The following is a 14,266-nucleotide window of genomic DNA, read 5'->3' as shown; positions in this document are numbered from 1 at the left end:
TTGTGTCTGTGTTTACTGATATATGTTTTTACATGATGAAAGGAAGCAAAGCACAAAGGTATCAGAACAGGTCATAGGGATACCTACATTGCTAGTAGCACAAAACTGACGCTGTCCATCCTTGATCTCAGGTGTAAACTTCTGAAGCAAAGCTTTCTGTACTCGCCAAATTGGGGGTGGCTCCCTCCCAGTCTGAAGGGCAAGCTGCAAGAGGGACAAACAAGCTCAGTGTCATTTGTGTTGCATGTAAACATCCCATTTGTTAACATAACTGGTTCATATTCTGAAGTGCTCAGTTATCCCTCTACAGTTTTCTACAGTTTTGTTTAAAGTTTGGACGGCCAAATTTGATATTGGCATATTCTCAAATTAATGTTTTGAGATATAAGGTGAGGTGGGTTTGTGTGTTTTTTTGCTTTGGTAAAGCTTTTTTTTTTTTAAAAAAACCTTGATAAACAATAGGTTAAATTAGGGCCCAACAAATGCCCCTGACAATGTTGTCTGAAGTGGGTAGATGTGGATTTGATTGGTTCCATGGAAGGGACACTGCTGAAAACTTCAGTGTCAGATTTCAATTTTAAACGCAATGATGTATTTTAAAAGCACAAATACACATCAAGCCAAAACCTTACCCAAGAGGAAAAATTCAGACAATGAAATATGAAATAACTCTATTTGGTATGAGCTTTCATGACTCTAGCCCATAGAAGTTGATACCAAATAAAACTTGCTAGCCTCTGGTGCCACCAATTTCTTTGTAGTTATTTTTGTTGCACCACCACTGGCCCCAAGGAGATTTCTGAAACAGGAAAATCAGCCTTGAAAAGTCCTTCAAATGTTATCCTTATAATTTCTCCAGCTTTCATTAGTAGCTTTAAACAATGGACGTTTGGGACTCTTTACACACCTTGAGGGCCTGGACATCCTCAACACGTATGACAAATTCATCACGCTCTCGGAAGATCCCCTCCCCGCCACTCTCCACCTCCTCTTCATCTGTCTCCCCACAAATGGCTGCCGTCTCCTGTTTCTTGGCAAGATGGAGGGGCCGAGTGTCCTCAGGATCCTCAGGTTCAGGTGATGCTTGGGCTGGTGGCTCTTCTGGGACAAGTGGAGCCTCCTTGGGTGAAGGAGCTGGGGAAATGGGAGGTGGGGGTAGTTCTTGCTGAGTTTCTGCCTCCACTGAGGGGGCCGGGCTGGGGGCTTTCTCTTCCACTGGTGGAACATCTGTAGGCGCAAATAGAAGGTTTTAGTCAACACAAGTGCCACTTTTTTTTTTTTTTAAAAAGCATTTTCTAAACTATGTATTTTTGGATTTAAAGCTTCCCCTTTTGTTTACACCCTGTTTGCAAAGAAACATACAGCAACATGCAACCATGTGTAGTTTGTAATGAAATAACTTCTTCTCTGTACACACACAAACTCTTTTCCCCCCCAGGATTTAGGGACTACATGCTTTAATTTTCATTTTCTTTGTTATGTATTTTTGTAGCAGATTATGCTATCTCAATTGCAAGAAAAAACACCTAGCAGCAACAAATATAGTCTAAGATGGCTGAGGAAACGGAGAGTGTGAATAAGTGCAATTAAATATATGGAGATTTAACATGCAATTTTAGACCAGGAAACTCGGTTTAATAAATTGGAATATGACTGACATGCATGCTGATGCACAAAGACTGCTCACTACCTGTTTTGCATGAGGAGATAAACAAACCAGGAAGAGGATACATTCTGTGATAACTAACTCTGAGATCATGGTTAAGTGATCTCATGCGTCATGATTCATATACTGATAACAAACCTTACTTTAACAATGACTTCTGAATCCTGATTTACTCGGCACACTTAACCAAAATCTCTGGTTTATCACATCAACCTATTGTTTATGCATGAACAAAGCCATTTACTATACCATTTACAATAGCAGTCATCTAAAGAACCATAATGATAGTTTTCAACTTATTCATTTTTACAGACATTACATTAGTTTATTTTATGAGAAAGCTATTTTTGGAAATAGCATATTTTTCTCAAAAAGGTTTCAGTAACTGACAATTCTCCAACAATGGAGAGAATGTCAAATGTGTGTGGAAATAAGCAATGGTTTCTTTATCCCCAACGTGATGCCCTCTAGGGGCTCTGGACTACATGTTATAGGTAAATGGAATTCCTTTTAGGCTTGCATTTCTGTGATTATTGACCATTATTTATTTGTTGTATTGTACTTTGTGAGAGCTGTACAGTAAAGCCAACCAGAAGAAAATCAACTCATTTGAGATGTGGTGCTGGAGAAGAGTACTGAGGACACTGTGGGCAGCCAAAAAGACAAAACAAATGGGTCCTTGAACAGATCAAGTCTGAAATCTCCCCGGAAGCCAAGAAGATCAAACTGACACTTGAATTTTGGCCACTTCATCACTAGCAGATGGCTAGACTCAATCAATGAGATCGCAGGCCTGAATCAACAGGACCTAAAAGCAGACCAGTGAAAGACAGGGGGTCTTGGAGATGTCTCATCCACAGGGTCACCATGAGTTGGGGTTGACTCAAGGGCAGTTAACAACAACAATTGTTGTATGGATACAGTGTAGTTTAATTAATAACGGTGGTGTTAAAACCTTTACTCTGGGGTATTACATTTTCACATATTGCTCATGTAATATACTCTACTATATAGTGTTCTATTCAACTGCTTTAGTTCCCCCCCTCATAAGTTATGGTCTTACTTTGTATGGGTTCTTGTGTTTTGTTTTGGTGGACTACAATTCTCACGACCCAACTACCATGGTTGCTGCAGATAAGGTGTGCTGTAGTTCAGCACCATCTGGAAGGCCCCAGCTGAAGAAAGCTGCTTTACATCAGCACCACTAAAATTATCCACAAGGCAATATTAGAGGTTGGAAGGTGGGCTGTAGGAAAAAGTGCTCCTAGTTCCCCAAAAGTGGGTAGCAGGCTATTTGGAAAAGATGGAAATCTTAGGGTTAAAAGGAAATGTTTGATTATTAAGGACCTGTTTTGGGAAGTGTAGTTTGTTGTGGCACCAGAGCACCACTCTGGTGCCACAACAAACTACAGTTCACTTTTCCCCTATACGGGGGATCCATTCCGTATCCCCCGCATAAAGGAAAAAATGCAGATGCTCAAGCTGCTCGTGCCCGCAGAGGCACGATGGTGGCACACCATTGTTTCCTTCCTGTTCATGCCTCCCTCACTTCCGTCGCAGCTTCCAGTGTATGCTGGAATCCATGTAAAATGCACCTGTGTATAATGCGGGTGCACTGTACACTGCCCAGCATTCCATAGCATTGAGCTAGTGCAGTTAAAAGTGTTAAACCAGATTATTTCTGTAGTGTGGATATAGCCACAATGACCAAAAACTCAGGCTTGGGGAACAACTGCAAGCACTTACCACTTGGCTCTCCCTCCTTGCGGTCAGTGGGGTCATAGAGTGCTGAGATGGCTGAGGAAATGCTCTTCTGGAGGTCCTGATTCTTGCTCACAGAGTCTTCCTCATCAGATGAGAAGGAGGGTAGTGTCTCCAGGTTACGTTTCAACTCCTCGTCCAGCCTCTTGCAAGGACTGGTACAACTCATAACAAGCCCAGCTGGATCTCCTTCAGGTCCATCCAACCCTCCAGACAGCATTGGCGGTGCCACGCTGAAAGGAGGTGGGGGCTGGGAAGAGGAAGAGGAGGATGCAGCTGATGGAGGACGTGGCGTCTTGGAAGGGCTTCCTGAAGAGGCCACAGGAAGTGCTGACCCCGGTGGCCCAACTGTGGCTGCTGAGGTGGATGATGATGATGAAGGCAGCGTCTGACGCTTGCCTGACTTCAGGAAGTCCAAAAATGATGCCATGAACCCTGACTTCATCTCAGGTTGCTTCTCTTCCACCTCCTTGATCTTCTGTTTGATCTTCTCTCGAGTCTGGCTGCTATCCAAACTGCTCTCTTGAGTGGGCTGGTGAGATGGGGCAGGAGCCTCCAGTTGAGCACCTTCCAAGCCTTTTGGAACTGGCAACTTGATCTGAGGAAAGAGAAGGGTCATGGTTTGGAGGAGGGGAGGAGTTTCAAAAATATTTCCTGGCTTGGCTTCTCTCAAATACTGGCTTTATGTCATCTCTTTTGGGGTTTGTATTGTGTACCAGCCTCTGGACCCAACATTTTAAACTAAATCCTTAAATATGCAAACTAGGTGAGTTTGCACACATTTGTTTAATTGTTTTGGATTTCTCCCCGCAAAAAAAATCTTCTTGATTTCACCCCAGGAACTGGGTAGCAAGTGGAAAGGGAATAAAGTGAAAGAGTAGGGTGACTTGGAATCAGCTCAAAGGGGAAGGAAGAAAGAACAGGAGGGCTCTGAAGAGAACTGGATACCACTCATAGCCAACTGAAGTCCCACCTGTGCAGTTCATCTCTGGTTTTGACTTTTCTATAGACCAAGGATGGGAAACCAGCATCCTTAAGTCAGCATAGACAATAGGGAGGGAAAATGAACACTGCTGTCCAAAAGGACCTAGAAAGTCCCATTGTTTCCCAATCCTGCTATACACATGCAATCTCTCCTTAAAATGGAAGAAAATCAAATTCTGCATCAATGCTTGCATTATACAAGCATCATGCACACAGACCTAATAACCCATAATCTGAACCCCTCCTCTCAGTGGTCCCCAAACAATTACACTGTACACAATTTATCTCTCTGTTTCACACAGAACAGGTATTTTCTTCCTTGTTCTCTCTTTCTCTCACTCACATAAACATATTATGCTGTCTAACATCCCCAGCATGTACAAATTTTGCCATCCTGGCCTGGTACTGTCACACACTCAGGAAACCTAAGACCTGTGCCCATGGAAAAAGAATATGCTAGTGTTAAAACCGCACAGATTGGTGGTTTTGTGCAGTCCTTCTGACTATTTTCAAACACTGCTTGGCCCTTTCAAAAAAAGAATAAATAAGATAAAGGGCTATTTAGAACAGAAAAAGCTTCTATCTTGTCTCCCATGTCTTCTAACATTTACATGAAACTGCGGAGTGAGGCTAGGTTAAAGTACCATCAGTATGCTGGTAACATCAGTGCTTTCTTGCTCATTCTGAACCACTTACTCTCTCATTTGCTTCAAGGCAGTCAGAGGAAGACCTGAGCCACTGCCTAACATTCCTAACAGACTAGGCATGGGTTGAAGCTTAATGCAGGCAGGCCAGAAGATGCTTGGTCACCCAGCCCTGACTCACTGTTAGTGAACAGTCTGCTTTGGACAGGCTTGTACTCCCTTAAATGTAGTTTGTTTATGCTTCTGGAACTAACACTCTTCCTTGACAGTCTTCCTTCCAGGTGGCGATGACCATATTATTGGCATCACCTGAAATCTCTACAAGAAAAGGGATGTATTCTTTCCTGGATCACTGAACCTGGCCACTGTCACTCAAGCTCTAGTTACATAGCTGGTTCAGATCAAGCCAAGCCATTGGTCACTGTAATTCAGCAGTGTCAAAACTGACTAGTAGTGGCTCTCCAAGGTTTGGGGCAGGGGTCTAATTCTACTTCTAGGGAATGAACCTGGAACCTTCTGATGCAAAGCACAAGCTCTGCCACTGAGTTATGGTCCTTTTCTGTGCCCAGACCGCATCAACGATATATACTGTAGAAGGGGCTGCTCTTGAGAACTGTTCATAACTAACAATGTGAAGGCCTGGGAAATGAAAAATTGGAACAAATTTATGGGGGAAATAAAAAGTTTCCCCCCCAAAGCCTTCTCTTCTTGGAAAAAAATGAGGGTGGGGGTGGGTTGTACAATTGTATTTTAGAATTATGAATAAAATGTTTAAGACAAGGTGGTTCATATATTTACTTCCCAAAAATATTTCTAAAATCTGTATAAGAGGAAGACTTATACACAAGAATATCTACAAAGCAGGTAACAGCAATTCTTGGTCTTCATTTCCTTTTCTCAATTCTGTTAATGGGAATGAGTGCATTATGTCTTCCTGACACTATGGAAAACTGTATTTGGGTGTGTATGTGCCTTCAAGTCACCTTTCAACTTATTAGAGGAGACTACACAATTTTCCCTCTTTTATTATGGTTTCTTCTGTTTTTATTGATGTATTAATTCCTATCTATTAGGAACAGGCAAAAATCAATAAAAACAGAAGAAACTGGCAAAACCCAAGCAGTTCCTTGCAGTTCAGGACTGTATGGCTTCACTCTTAACAAAAAATTAAAATGTAAAAAAGTAAATTCAATTTGTAATAAACAAACTTTATACCATTATCATTATAGCAAACACGAAAACTTTATGGCAAACCAAATTATACATACTACATTTTATCTTATTTAAGTAACAAAGGGATTTTCAATATGTAAAGTGTGGTAATATTGCCATTTTAAATTTCCCCCTCAAAAACAAAATCCAGAACCACCCCTCCCTCCAGCTTCAAAATTTCTGGAAATTTTACATCTCTGTTCATGTTTCCAATGGTACAGAATACAGCTGCCAAACTACCAAAATGTCAAGTGTAAAGCCTTCTAATCCTCTCATCTCAGCAATCTGATATGATAGGTTTCTTTGGCTTTGTTTCCAGGCTCAATTCAAACTGTTTCCAAGCTCAATTCAAACTGGTGGTCTTAAGCCAGTGTGAGCAAAATTCTGGTTTTGTAGCCACTGACAACCCCGATTTTCCCAGATTGCTGTTTTTCAGCCCTCCCCCAGAGGTGAATTGCCTCTTTCAGTATCAGCCATTTGCCTTTTTATAAGTTTGTCAACTCATCTTGTACAGTTTAACATTTAAATATACCATTGTTTTTAAAAAGGAGTAGAATTGTAAGCACTTCCAGTTCTGTGAGGTATCTTTCTCATGTTTGTTTGGCACTGTTGGCAGTCTGTGTGGTCCACAGAATGCCTCTGGTGCAGAAAATTGGGCCCTGCTCCTGCTGAAATTGCCTACTCCTCTCTTAACACTGAGGGCCCTAAATTACTCAGGGGGTACTTTCACAATATATATTTATAGCACTATAGTCCCATATGGAGTGTTTATTAATCACACTTAAGTTGTCTGTGCCTTGCAACTTCCATTCCCAGAGGCTGGTCCCCTCCGCACCAAAGCTAGGGTGGACCTTAGAAACGTTTTTTTTTTTAAGTCTAGAATTCCCAGAATCCCACCACTGACAATGGTATATGGATTCTAGGAATAATTCAATAAAATAATTCTTCTAAGCACTGGGATAGGGACCACGACATAGCATACAACAGAATGTTTAAGCATCTCTAGGAAATTGCTAGCATCTCTAGTTAAAAAAAGACTCATGGTAGCAAGTGATGGGGGAAAACCCAAACCTGCAACCCTAACAAGCCACTGCCTACCAGGTAAGACAATACTGGACTATATGGACAAACTGTCTGATCTGAGTTTTTTGTGGGTTTTTCAGGCTAGGTGGCCATGTTCTAGAAGAATTTATGCGAGGAGGATTTGTATCTATTTAATTAGTGATCCATTGCTTGTTGGGAATTAAATAGACACAAATCCTCCTTGCATATCCTCCCACCCTGGGGCCTTGCCATTCACTAACAGACCAACACACAGATTAACATGTAAATCACTTCCTCTCAACCAAAGGTCACACAATATATATATACCCCACACACCTCCATGCCACCTTTCCCTGAAGATGCCAGCCACAGATGCAGGTGAAACATCAGGAATGAATTCTTCTAGAACATGGCCACATAGTCTGAAAAACCCACAAAAAACTATGGATGCTAGTTGTGAAAGCCTTCAACTTCACATATCTGATCTGATTTAAAGCAGTTTCCTATGTTCCCAAACTATCCATCATGCAGAAGCCATGCATCCCCTCACTGACTTCTGCCTGTTTTATTCTAGCACCATCTCCTTAGGAAGAATCCCCTCTCTTACTGTTAAGCCCTATTGCTTAACAAAGAAACCAAGCCTCCTCACTCTCCCGGCTTACCTTGAGAGGTTTGAGTGACTCCAAGCCTCCTCCTGGCTCCACCCCCTCCTCCCCAGCTTTCTTGCCCCTCCCTCTCCCCCGGCCACGGGGTTTCTTGGTGCCATCGTGAGCCACGCCGTGGGGTGGTTCGGTCAGCGGCCGGATGCGGGGTCTCCCGCGGGGACGGGGCGGACCCTCTCGCTTGGGTTTGGTGGGCTTGCGGCCCCGTCGTTTGGGACCTTCCATGAGGCCACTGTTAGGTGGGCAGAAGTCTATGTCTCCCATGGGACTGAGGCTGGTTCGATTGGTGCGGCAGCTAGAAATTAGGTCAGGCAGCAAGTCGGGCAGGCGGCGGCTGTTGAGGCGGATGTCAGCCGGAACATCCTCCTTGTCCTCATCATCTTCGAACTCATACTCCTGGGCATAGTTCTTTTTGGGTGGCTGGAATGGCGGTTCCCGCTTCTTGAGCAAGTGGAAGGATGACGTCTTCAGCAGTTTCTTGGGTTTGGAGGAGCAAAAAATTGGTGACGTCAGGCCCGACTTGGATTCTGAAACGGGAGGTGTCCCGTGCTGGCCAGACTGGATTAGCCCCAGTTGCTCCGTGTTCACTGTTGAAGGCAATTCATGCTTGACTGAAACAGAATCTAGTCCCAAGTGCTGTCCATCCCCGCTTTCAGACTGGCAGTAGCTCTGGTATCCTTGCCCTCCTTGCATCATGTCATAGCCCCCTCCTTTCATCCCTTCGCCCCTCTCCATGCCTTGTGTGCCATCATCTGGCTTGGGAAACTCATCTCCAGCACAGGGAGGAGGGCCAAACATGTCCTCCATGCCTGGGAAGAAGCTTCGGTCTTCATCTTGTAACAAGGAGTCCGGAAAGCAGATGGAGGTCAAGGGAACAAAACGCTGCTTGGCTCCTTGTGGGCTGGGGCTCTCAAACTGGTCCTTGCCCTCAAGTTGCCCTTGAGGGACTTGCTGTGAAGAGTCTGGGTCCAAAGTAGCATCAGGAAGAAGATGCTGCTGATTTTGCACCGCACCGCTTTGCCCCAGGTGAGATTCCAAGCTCAATTCTGGCTCCAAGAAGTCCTGGATCTCTTGTGATTGGGAAAGATTGCCCTGGGGCATCACCTCCATGCCCTCAGACTGCATCCTCTCTGGTTGGAGCTGACCCTGGAGTTGCGGTGACTGCTGTGACTCGAGCAGTTGTGCTTCCATACTCTGGGAACGCACATGAGCCTGGTGCAGGTGAGCCTCTAACGCCTGCATCTGAAGCTGTGGTGAGGGTGCTTCAGCCTGGTGCATGCGCTGAGGCTCCATCAAGTGGACGTCCAGGGGGGTTCGAACCTTCCCACGTGAGTGCAGCTGGCTCTGGGTGTGTGTCAGAACAGACTGGAGCAGCTGGGACTGCTGCTGTTGCTGTTGCTGCTGTGAAAGGGAGAGAGAGGGCAAATCAGGAGGGGAGTCCAACATCAGTGTGGCACCCTGCTGCCCAGGCATCAGTCCATGGGGCTCCATGGGGTGAGGCTGTGAAGCATGCTCAGGAGTCTTCTGCAAATAGGAGTGGGCTTGGGAAATCTCCTTGCCACTTGTGTCCATGTGGCCTCCCTGGAGGTGCTGTTCCACTGATTTCTTTATCTCTTGCCCATAAGAGTCCATAGAACCAGCTTGATGGCTGTAATGGACCACAGAGGTGGCCAAAGACTCTGGTGTCGAGCGTGTGTGTGAATACTCCTTGGCCCTCTCTCCTTTCTTCTTGTCCTTGAGACTCTGCAGTGACATCTCAAGGCCCTGGTTGTCCAGGTTAGAGTTGGTCCTGATGACACTCTGCAAGTGGTAACGCTCCTCTGTCTTGCTCAGCTCATACCCCATCCCTTTCCCAGCCCTCTCTTCACACTCTACCATCCCTTCCGTGGGCACCCTAGGTGGGCTCTGTGACTGCAGTAGGTGCTGGATCAAGAACTCCTCATCTTCCGTCCGCTCAGATGACAGCAGGTCTGAGTCAGCCTTGGATTTACCATAAGATGATGCCCTCTCCAACCCTCCTTGGGAACTCTGGTAGCTCTGGGTATGTGCTGACTGCATGAAGGAAGGCGAAAGCACAGAAGTGAGATACTTCTGAGACTGGCCAGGTGACGCCACACTCTGTGGCCGATTAGCAGTGGGTGACTGGAGAGGCCGAATGATCTGTGAAGGGCTAGAGTCTGGAAGGCTCTGGTTGTGCGAATAGCCAATGGACTGGCTGTGGCCTGGCATAGCCGGTGAGTGGCCAGTGCTGTAACTTAATGATGGGCTTGCTGTGGGCATCCCCTGTGAATGAGCTGGTACATAACTCGGCGTCTGGCTGACAGAGACATGGGGCTCAGCTTGGACATTGTACCCAACTGATGACAAGCCTTGCAGCTGCTCAGGTGAGTAAGTCTGATTCTGACAGGTCTGCAGCCCTTGCCCACCCTGGCCAGCCTGCCCTTGTTGGGCCTGACCAGTGGTTGAGTAGCTTTGAGCTTTGCTCACACTTGTGAGGTCTTGGGCCTGATTGCTGCTGAAACCTTGCGAGGCCTGGCTAACTGAAGAGAGATTCTGAGGCTGGCTAACAGAGTAACTCTGAGTTTGGCTCATGGAAAGCAGGCTCTGGGGCTGTCCGGGAGAATAGGCTTGGGACTGGCTTGCAATGACAGAGCTAGGCTTGGGGGTGGATGAACTGTAGTTGCTTTGGCACTTGGGCGTGGCGGTGGAACGAGGTGGTTGGCGGGATGCGGAATAGCTCTTGGATTTCGAAGAGGAGGTTGTGCCAGAGTACCCAGGGGACTGAATAATGGGACGGTAACTTTGGGAGGGCTCTTGCCGTGTGGCCTGTGGGGTCTTCTGTTGCTGGGAACCTTCACTGCTGGCAGGGGACTGTTCGCCCAAGGGGCTGCAGGAAAGACTGGAGCGGTGGGGCATCTGCTGGTAGCTGCCCCCACAGCTCAGGTAATGCTGGAGGGAGTGGGCGGCAGGCAGCTGCGGCTGGGCGCTAGAGGGTCTCTGGTAATGTTTGATCACACTGTCCTGTCGGGGGATGGCCCGCTCAATGGAGGAGGCAGGTGAGCTTGAAAAGACAGAGGTGTTGTAAAGCTGGGATGTCTGGTCAGATGGTCCCAGAGAGGATGAAAGGAGGTTGAATTGGGAAGGGAGGTGACGGGATGCCGACTCTTGAGCACTGCGATAAGCTGAGCTTTGGGAGGGCAAGCCTGTACCCAGCACTGCACTGCCTAGCCGGTCAAAGCTGAGCGATGAAGGGACACTGGGCTGTGAGGACTTGATGTGAAGCAAAGGATCATGAGGAGACAAAAGACCATTGGAGGTTGGGCTGAAGGTGGCATCTTGCAGGGTGAGTGAGGAAGTGACTGGGAAGCTGCGCCCACTGAAGGAGGCCGGGTGCTGGTAAGCAGAAAGCGCCGAGGATGAAGGGAAGGTGCCGGAGCCTGGGAGGGCCCCTGAGATGAAGAGCTCGGCAGGCGCTGGAGTGTGCATGGCTGCAAGGAAGAAAAAAGAGACTCAGGTTATGGGCTCCTGGACAAAAACAACATAATTTATGGATCCTCTATAAACGAAACACCAAGCATTACCTCCTCAAGGAGGAGAAGACAGGTGTGCATAGTAAAAATGTGGAGGAAATTCACAAAATGACAGGCTCCCTCTCCCTACTGTTTCCAAATAAAGGCAAGATTACAGTCATGTAGGCTATAGCTCAGGGCTTGGGAAAACAAGGAGCCATTCGTGTGCTGCAGGACTGCATGTACCATTGTTTCTCACAATAGGCTATGCTGGTGAGACCTGACAGGAGTTGCACTCCAGTAGTATCTGAAAGACTATCCAGTCCCCACTCCTGCCATAGCTCAATGGCCGAGCACTGGCTTTGCACACAAATAACAATAACAATAACAATAACAATAATAACAATAATAATAATAATAATAGGGTTGAGGCAGGAAACAACAATAATTAACAGATAAACAAAATCAGTTAAAACACATCAGTTAAAATATACATCAATTTAAAAAGACAAATAAGATATCCACATATTAAAACAATCCACATTTGAAATCCATCATTTAAAATTCACAGTTTAAAAATCATCTGAATAAGCCTGCCAGAAGAGATTAGTCTTCAATGTTGTTCTGAATTCAAACTGTGTTCAGCTGTTGAATCTCTTCCAGCAGGTCATTCTACAGTTTAGGGGTGGCTGAAAACAAAGCCCTCTGGCTCAGTTGCCAACCTAGTCCTGGCTGACTGGAGAAGATGTTCGCCAGAGGACCTGAGTGTAGGTGGTGGATTATATAGGAGGAGATCCTGTAGATAACCTGGACTCAAACCATGTAGGGATTTAAAGGTAATAACCAATACTTTGTACTTTGCCCCAAAATTAACTGACAGCCAGTGGAGTGATTTTAATATTGGTGCAATGTGATCACTCCTGAATGTCCCAGTAATCAATCTGGCTGCCATGTTTTGAACTAGATGAAATTTCCTAACCTGATAGAGAGGTAGCCCAATGTATAGCACATTACAGAAATCCAGCCTTGAGGTTACCAGCATGTGCACTACCATCTTTAGGTCCTCCAGCTCTAGGCAGAGCGCAGCTGACATATCAGCTGAAGCTATAGTAAGCACTCCTGGCTGTTACATCCATGTGAGCTGTCATTTGAAGTGATGGATCTAGAAGCACCTACATGCTGCGAACAGGGGGGGTGTAACCCCATCCAAGACTGGTTGACATACCTCCAAACCCAGGTTAGGACCTTTGACAGTAAGCACCTCTGTCTTGTTTGGATTCAGCTTCAATTTGTTTTCCCTCATCCAGCCAATTACTTCCTCCAGGCATTCATTCAGAAGAGACACAGTATCCTTAGCAACAGAATACACAATCCCTGGTTTTGCCTCCAGAATCTCAAGTTTAAAAGCGAATGGTAGAAAAGACATCTTGGCCAGTACCTTCAATAAGGAACGGCCAACTTGTAGCCTTCTAGATGCTCCTGAAATGCAACTCCCATCATCCCTAGCCAACACAGGTGAAGAGTGATGGGAGCTACAGTCAAACAACATTTGGAGGGCAATTTCTCCTGCCCCAAAGAAGTACTTGTAGTTCAAGTGCAGAATACCTGGCTAAATGGACAATGGATGAGTATAAGGCAGCTTGACAGAAATGCCAATGACAAAAGTCCCAGTGAAGAGTCACAACTCAGCACCATATGCTCTTTCTACCCAAAGGCCAAATTGCTAACCTACCATTTAAGTTGCATCAGTGCATCAACATGAAGCCCCCAACAAATGCTCACTCCATCTGGCAGTGAGTGAACTGACTCCACTCTCTCTTTTGGGATACTGGGAGGAGCTCCAGAGTGTATTACTTACCTGTTTGCCAAGATGGGGTGCGGAACTGGGAGAGAAGGGAAGAAGCAGAAGGGCCTGGCTGCGGTGCCCGTGACTCCAACGCTGAGATGAGGTTCATGACCGAGGCGTCTGGTGTGGCACTGCTGGCATGATGGAGCCCTGTCTCGAACAGGCCAGAAAGACCTAAAGGAGAAAGTAGTGCTTGTTTGTATTTTAAGAGAGAGACAGAGAAAGGAGATAAAGAGCTGAAAGTCAGTGAGAAAGCAAAGATAAGACAGATACATTGAAAGGGGGCAGGAAGAGGATTATAGTCTTAGGGAACAAGCAAGAGAATCTCCAAAGAGACAGCAGTATGGGGGTGTTAGAGGCACCTTATAAAACAGACAAAAATGGGCAGTACAGAACAAAAAACTACACAACTCGTTAGTTTCTTTTTGTTTAAGTGGGGAGGGAAAAGGGAGAACCAGCCAATAGCCTGGCAGATATGAAGAGAAGGTGGGAAATGAGAGGGTGATGACTAGAAAGGTGGCAGATGGAATCAGGGAAAAAGGAAAAGAAGACTGTGCAAACTGGAAACAATGGGCAAGAATGGCCAGGTATCAGAAAATCTAGCTATACTGGAATCAAAGAACCAAGGGCCAAATTACATTACATCTTTAGTACACTTCTTTTAGCACAGGGTATGTTCTTTTTTAACCAAAATTAGCCAGTGAGGAAGAGAAAAGTGGTTTACTTGTCATCAAGTCAGTTTTGGCTTACGGTGACTGTATGAGCAAAAGACACCCAAAAGCCCTAACCATCAACAGCCCTGCTCAGGTTTTGAAAAGCCAAAGCTTTGACTTCCTTTATTGAATTAATCCATATGTAATGTGATCTCCTCTTTTTCTATTTTGCTTCCTGCCAAGCATTAACATGTTTTCCAAAGTGTCATGTCATCTCATGAGATG

At 45.6% G+C, this 14,266-nt stretch overlaps 1 protein-coding gene across 1 annotated transcript in view; it reads right to left on the bottom strand.

Moving 5' to 3' along the window:
- The window catches only part of PRR12 (proline rich 12), a 41,987-nt gene that overhangs the window by 15,130 nt on the left and 12,591 nt on the right, over window positions 1-14,266 (bottom strand). The window contains exons 3-7 of the mRNA XM_089531592.1: window positions 13,341-13,502; window positions 7,974-11,461; window positions 3,413-4,025; window positions 908-1,227; window positions 88-204 (exon numbers count right to left, since the gene is read on the bottom strand). Of these exons, the coding sequence (XP_089387718.1) occupies window positions 88-204; window positions 908-1,227; window positions 3,413-4,025; window positions 7,974-11,461; window positions 13,341-13,502 (4,700 nt within the window). The remainder of the gene's footprint in view (window positions 1-87; window positions 205-907; window positions 1,228-3,412; window positions 4,026-7,973; window positions 11,462-13,340; window positions 13,503-14,266) is intronic.

The sequence above is a fragment of the Sceloporus occidentalis genome, unplaced genomic scaffold (genome assembly GCF_023333645.1).
Source record: "Sceloporus occidentalis isolate IW3139 unplaced genomic scaffold, rSceOcc1.0.p SCAF_7, whole genome shotgun sequence".
In the NCBI taxonomy this organism is placed as follows: domain Eukaryota; kingdom Metazoa; phylum Chordata; class Lepidosauria; order Squamata; family Phrynosomatidae; genus Sceloporus; species Sceloporus occidentalis.
This window is presented reverse-complemented; position numbering and strand designations above follow the sequence as displayed.